At 36.2% G+C, this 5,821-nt stretch overlaps 1 protein-coding gene across 1 annotated transcript; it reads right to left on the reverse strand.

Moving 5' to 3' along the window:
- Nucleotides 1–1,018: 1,018 nt before the first annotated feature.
- On the reverse strand, nt 1,019–3,460 carry LOC146450300 (C-type lectin domain family 4 member M-like). The gene is made up of 4 exons (XM_085100479.1): nt 3,451–3,460; nt 2,691–2,783; nt 2,015–2,083; nt 1,019–1,653 (listed from the first exon to the last, which is right to left on the reverse strand). The coding sequence occupies exons 2-4, from the start codon at nt 2,773–2,775 to the stop codon at nt 1,223–1,225; spliced, it is 585 nt and encodes a 194-aa protein (XP_084956605.1). The 5' UTR covers nt 2,776–2,783; nt 3,451–3,460; the 3' UTR covers nt 1,019–1,222.
- Between the last annotated feature and the right edge of the window lie 2,361 nt (nt 3,461–5,821).

The following is a 5,821-nucleotide window of genomic DNA, read 5'->3' on the forward strand; positions in this document are numbered from 1 at the left end:
CATTAGGCAATATAGACGCTGTGAGGGTCTGTTTAGTGCAACACAAATGAGATGAAAAGACTCAGGCAGTTTAGTGGTTTACTTTCGGTGATTGTGCAGTCAATCCGCGTCACGCGTGACTGGTATTTTTGAAATTTGAAATGAATTTTTAAATTTACACGTCAGTTTTAAACAACGGCAACGAGATTTCAGAGTTTCCGTAGAAATTTCCCTAGTTTATTGACGGTATAAAGCTTTGGATTTTTCTTTATATTACAGCATTAAGTATTTCAAGAATAACAATTGTTTCCCAAGTATTCTGAATCGTTTTTTTTTTTCTTCCAATGCGTCTTTTTCGGAAAGATTTCCAGAGAAATGTTCAACAGTCCATTCAAATGCCAGACATTACAAAGAGGAATTCAAATATTCATTTCATTCTCGAAAATACTGGTCACGCGTGACGTAAATTGACTGTAATCAGGTTATAAGAACTCTTGTCGGGTCAGAATACAAGAAAAATGAATTAAAAGTTAAGTGGATAAAGCAAAACATATTCGAAAGGTTTCAGATGATAATGAAAATGTTACAGTTTTTTCTCCTCTCATTTGCATTTGTACGTACTGATTATAAATTCAACTTTGTTTTTAATTGTTAAAACAATTTATTTGGAAGATGACAGAAGAGCTGTCCAAACATGTCTTTAAAAATCAAAACTGTTGTCGTTTTTCCTCAAACTATTAAAACATATTTCGGTGTTAATTTTAGTATTGGGCATTGAAGAACCCTTGGTTAAACAACAAAACAAATGAAATAAAAATATCAGAAACTATGGTGGCAAAAAATAAAACACGTTTCGGCGCTTGTTATACCAGTCCTCATGCACGCGCTTAAGGGGGGTTATTTTAGCTCGTTCGGTCCTTTAAAAAGGTGTCCACTTACGCAAGTTGTCCGCTTTCAGGATATTACAAACGTAAGCTTGCTGCAGACCAATTGCAACCCACCGTTGTAGGAATTGGATCATTAATTTCATTACACAAAGTTCCGGCCCAACACCATTTTTATTTCTTTCAGCTGACTGAGCATTGATATTAACTTACAGATTCATGATCAAGTTTCATATCTAACGAGCAAATGTCGTGCTCTCAACCTTTAACTTACAATTATATCTTGCTTATTAGAAGAGTCCGAAACAACTAACTTTGGATAAGGCTCACAGCTGCTTGATTTAGAAGGCACCTGATGTCTAAAGGTGCATTTCGCAAAGAATGACGGGGGACTGATCCAGGCCAAGCCACTCTCCCGTCATCTCGCATTTGTGATCATTCCATCCTCCTTGCGATTTATAAAAATGGACGCAGTCCTCATGGCCTCCTGCGTTGTTTGGTTCCCCTGCCTCCCAGTTCTCATAATTCCCCTCCAGTGGGGTGCCATCAATCCAGTACCATTTGGAGTCATCGGCGTGTTTCTCCAGCCCAATCCACGCTTTTCCCTTGGTGACCGTTGACTGTGCAGTAACCAAGTTGAAAAGGAAGCTGTTTTTTTCGGCTGATTTGATTACAGCGAGGTCTCCTCCCATACTCTGACAAGCTGCTCGAGCATCGCTCCACTTTGGGGTTGGCGTATCGTCCACGTAATAGCATGAGTCTCCAGATCGCACCCAGTTCGATGGACAACCTACGCAGTATAATGAAAGAAATTAATCGTCTCCTCTTTCCTTAGCATTTGGAGACAAACGTTTACATATTTTGATGAAGTTAAATTTTGTATGTGTAACAGTGATTTTTGCGTAGTTATCGTGAAAAATAATGCCATGTAAATCTCTTTGCAGTTAATATGGTCCTTTGCGCTTTTTGAGTAAGATAAGTAATCTACATCGATCATAATGTATTTATATATATGTGTGTGTACGTACGTAGGTACTGGATGGGAAGTTGATCATTTTTTCTTCATCTATTTAAACGATTTTTACTGTACAACCTTTAAATTTTTGCTTAACTGTTCTCTATTTATCAAGGATATCTGTTTGTCTACTTACATTTTACAACACATTTGTCGGTGCAAGTGTCTCCGCTGGATCCCGAATCCAGAGCGAAAATTGCCCTCACTGTGAAAAAAAGATACGAGAATAATTGACCTTGTGACAATATCGTGGAAACAGTTGTTGATAATCAACAAATATGAATACAGCTCCTATATGAATTAATATAGAAGAAAAAATGCCAAGTTAACCCTAAGGAGTAAAGTTAAGTTAGATTAAGGAGGCACTATCTCCACACCGGAATAAAATAAACCTGAACTTATATAATTGATTTGGCGCCAATTTGTTCAAGGGCTTTAACCAGTAAAACAAAAAAATGAATAAATCGTAATTGTGATTGTTTTTAATTGTCTATTGTGTATCCTTCTTCTGTTTGGAATTTTTAAATTATGCTACCAAAATGTAGTTAGGTCGCAGTTAGGACGAAAGTTGTCACTGTTCCTTTCCAATTGCATAGAAAACAAGCTAGAAAGCTGTCCACTAGAAAAAATTTGCCTGCACGTTTATTACCCGAAACCCACTTTTGTAAATTATTCATTTTAACTTAAAAATGTTCAGTGGCTGCCTGTTGGATTACCACACTCTTTGGAATATTTGTTAATTTGTTTGCGCCGAAGTAGCCGCGTTGACACGGGTTATATCTAAATATTAAATCCGTATATTTCAATATTACTTCGAGCCTTCCCAAAACGCTTTGCCTCCAACGACACTGGCAACATGATGAGTATAAGGAAGAACATTGTTTCCCTGATTGCCATCTTTGATTCTGCTGAGAGAACAAAACCAAACACTTTCAGGATAACCTTTACATTTCCAACGCTCGATACTCTATACCGTGCACTTGCCTGTTTCATTTGCTCAGTAAAATAAAAACTCAGTTCTTACTTACTGACTTGACTGACGAGCCTGAAATATGATAGAAGCTTCGATTTCTTTTTCTTTCTTTCAAGCTGTGCAATTTTGGGCTGCTCTTTTTGAAACTTAACTATTTGAAATAGAACTGAGAATCTCATCACAGCATATATTTTCGTAAGATGCGCTTACATTGATATTGGCGCTTTTGGGCCATAACTCAGTGGGAATTCTCATTTGTGCAATTGAACTGAAGCCCTTCTTCATAAGTTATCTCGCGTCCAGGGTGTGTTGAGATGATACAGATCAACATTTCTGCTCCCCTTTTTAAAACAATATTGCCTGTTTTTGTTTGAGCGACTGATATAAAAACAAGTGGTTTTATCGAAGGTTACATCGCATGGATTAGACCAACCAACCTCTCGTGAACATGTGTTGTAGCGTTCTGTATACTCTACTCACAAAGCTGGTGTCTCCGCTTTTCGGACGATCAACGCTAAGTTTACGAGAGTAATCATTACAAGTTCAAACCCTCGCAGACGGGTGCTTTACGTGGTTATTTGAATCACAGAAGCCCCTACCTCTCCTTTGGTTTCACCGCCTTTTTCTCTTGACTCTTGTACAGAGACCTTTAGTAGTTCTCCAACGATCGGCTGCTCTGACTACACTTGCCCATAAGTCATCGTCTCAATTTATCTTAATACAGTTTGCATATGCATTAGCTTTTGCACCATAAAATTATTTTGATCACGTATAGAATCTTTTCATCAACCATGCATGTTACACGTGTTTGGCGCCTTACTTGCAAACGTCAATAATGGATATCATTTTGCTGACAGGCGTTTTCGCTTTATCCAGGTAGTCTATCAGAATTGGAATTGGAATAAATACCTATAAGTGAAAGTCTTTAAGATGGGACAAACCGTGTAGAAAATAAAATAAAAGTAATGAGTCATTCTACTGAAAAGAAACGTTGGGTGCCGCTGTAAATTACTGTGTAAACTTTAAACTATCAGACATCGCAAATACAGCGCTTTAAGATTAGATTAGCTTCCGATAAATAAAAGTGAGATAATTGTAACGACGAACGTTCAAACAATTGCGTGCATTGATGTAAAAGTCCCAGTAAAGAAAAATTGAAGTTTTAGAGACCCTGTATAACTAAAAATAAGCCACTAGGCGCCTACAAATGAAAAGGAATCATCTTTTTAGTTGGAAATGATATCCGTTGCACGGGCAATGAAAATACATTTACAGCTACTTATTATATTATCGATCACAGCTATGAAACATCACTGAATAAACATCATTGCTATTTGCTTTTTTTTCAGTCACGTAACCTCGTGCATTTTTAGAATTTTCATCACGTTCCCTGCAGAAGGCTATAGTATTATAGCCAAAATATTTGAGTACATGAATAAAAATACGAATAGAAAATTTTTAATCAGAGCAACAAATTAATTTATCTTCTTGAGTCCACATGGTTACAAGTCATTTCAGGAAATATCAAAAGCCTATCTTAATTAAAATAAACTGCGATCTTTGAAACAGACAATTTGCCATGGTTTCGATTTTAAACAAAGAAAAATAATGTTTAAAATACCTTGAAGATGGAATAGAAGGTATACCATAGCGAAATTCTTTTAAAAAAAATGGTTTGCGCTGCCCTTGGGATGTCCCTTAGTAGTTGATAAGCAAATGGTAAATTCTTCGATGACTGATCTAGCGTGTGTACTTGGAATGTCCTTGGTATAGTAGCACGCAAAGGGTAAATTGTTTCATGTCTGCATCTTGTGAGCTTGTTCATTGGCATTCAAGGGTGCGTTGGGTGTTGATGTTTTGTACTTTAATTCCGCAAAAGCTGCTTTGTTTCAATCATTGATGTGAACACTCTCTCGGCAGCTTTTCAGACGGTATTTTTCTCTAAAGAAATTTCTTCGTAAATGGAAAATTCTCGTACCGTGACTTGGTAATTTCATGTTTTATCAGTTTTGGCATCAAAACATGCAAATGAATCTTTAGCATTGTTTCACGAGCCTTATGTAGCCGAGAAGAGCCAAAAAGGCTTTTAAAGGCTACGATGAAGCAAGATTTTTCTCTGGATATCCTTTCGGCATCGAACCACACAAATAAATTCTAACCAGCGGTTAAGCTTTTCCATATTTTAAAAACAAACTCTTCGTGTACGCCATTGAGCTGGCATAGATGAATAATAATAATAATAATAATAATAATAATAATAATAATAATAATAATAATAATAATAATAATAATAATAATAATAATAATAATAATAAATTTAATAAAAATTAAGACCAAGCCTTATAAGGCGAAAGCTGCTATCTTCTAATCATGATTTCAGGAGATATCATAGTGAACAATAAAACATCCCCTATGTTGCAATTGAATAACATTAACTGCGATCTTTGAAACAGACAATCTTGCCATGGTTTCGATTTTAAACAAAGAAAAATAATGTTTAAAATACCTTGAAGATGGAATAGAAGGTATACCATAGCCAAATTCTTTAAAGAAAAATGGTTTTCGCTGCACTTAGAATGTCCCTTAGTAGTTGATACGCAAAAGGTAAATTCTTCCATGACTGATCTAGCGTGTGTACTTGGAATGTCCTTGGTAGTGGCACGCAAAGGGTAAATTGTTTCATGTCTGCATCTTGTGAGCTTGTTCCTTGGCATTCGTGGGTGCATTATTTGTTGATGTTTTGTACTTTAACCCCGCAAAAGCGGCTTTGTTTTAATCATTGATGTGAACACTCTCTCGGCAGCTTTTCAGACGGTATTTTTCTCTAAAGAAATTTCTTCGTAAATGGAAAATTCTCGTACCGTGACTTGGTAATTTCATGTTTTATCAGTTTTTGGCATCAAAACACACAAATAGACGTAAATGATTTGATAGGAATGTTTATCTAGCCTGAAAGAGCCGAATACCTTT

The sequence above is a fragment of the Pavona decussata genome, unplaced genomic scaffold (assembly GCF_977016875.1).
Source record: "Pavona decussata unplaced genomic scaffold, jaPavDecu1.1 SCAFFOLD_468, whole genome shotgun sequence".
Classification (NCBI taxonomy): domain Eukaryota; kingdom Metazoa; phylum Cnidaria; class Anthozoa; order Scleractinia; family Agariciidae; genus Pavona; species Pavona decussata.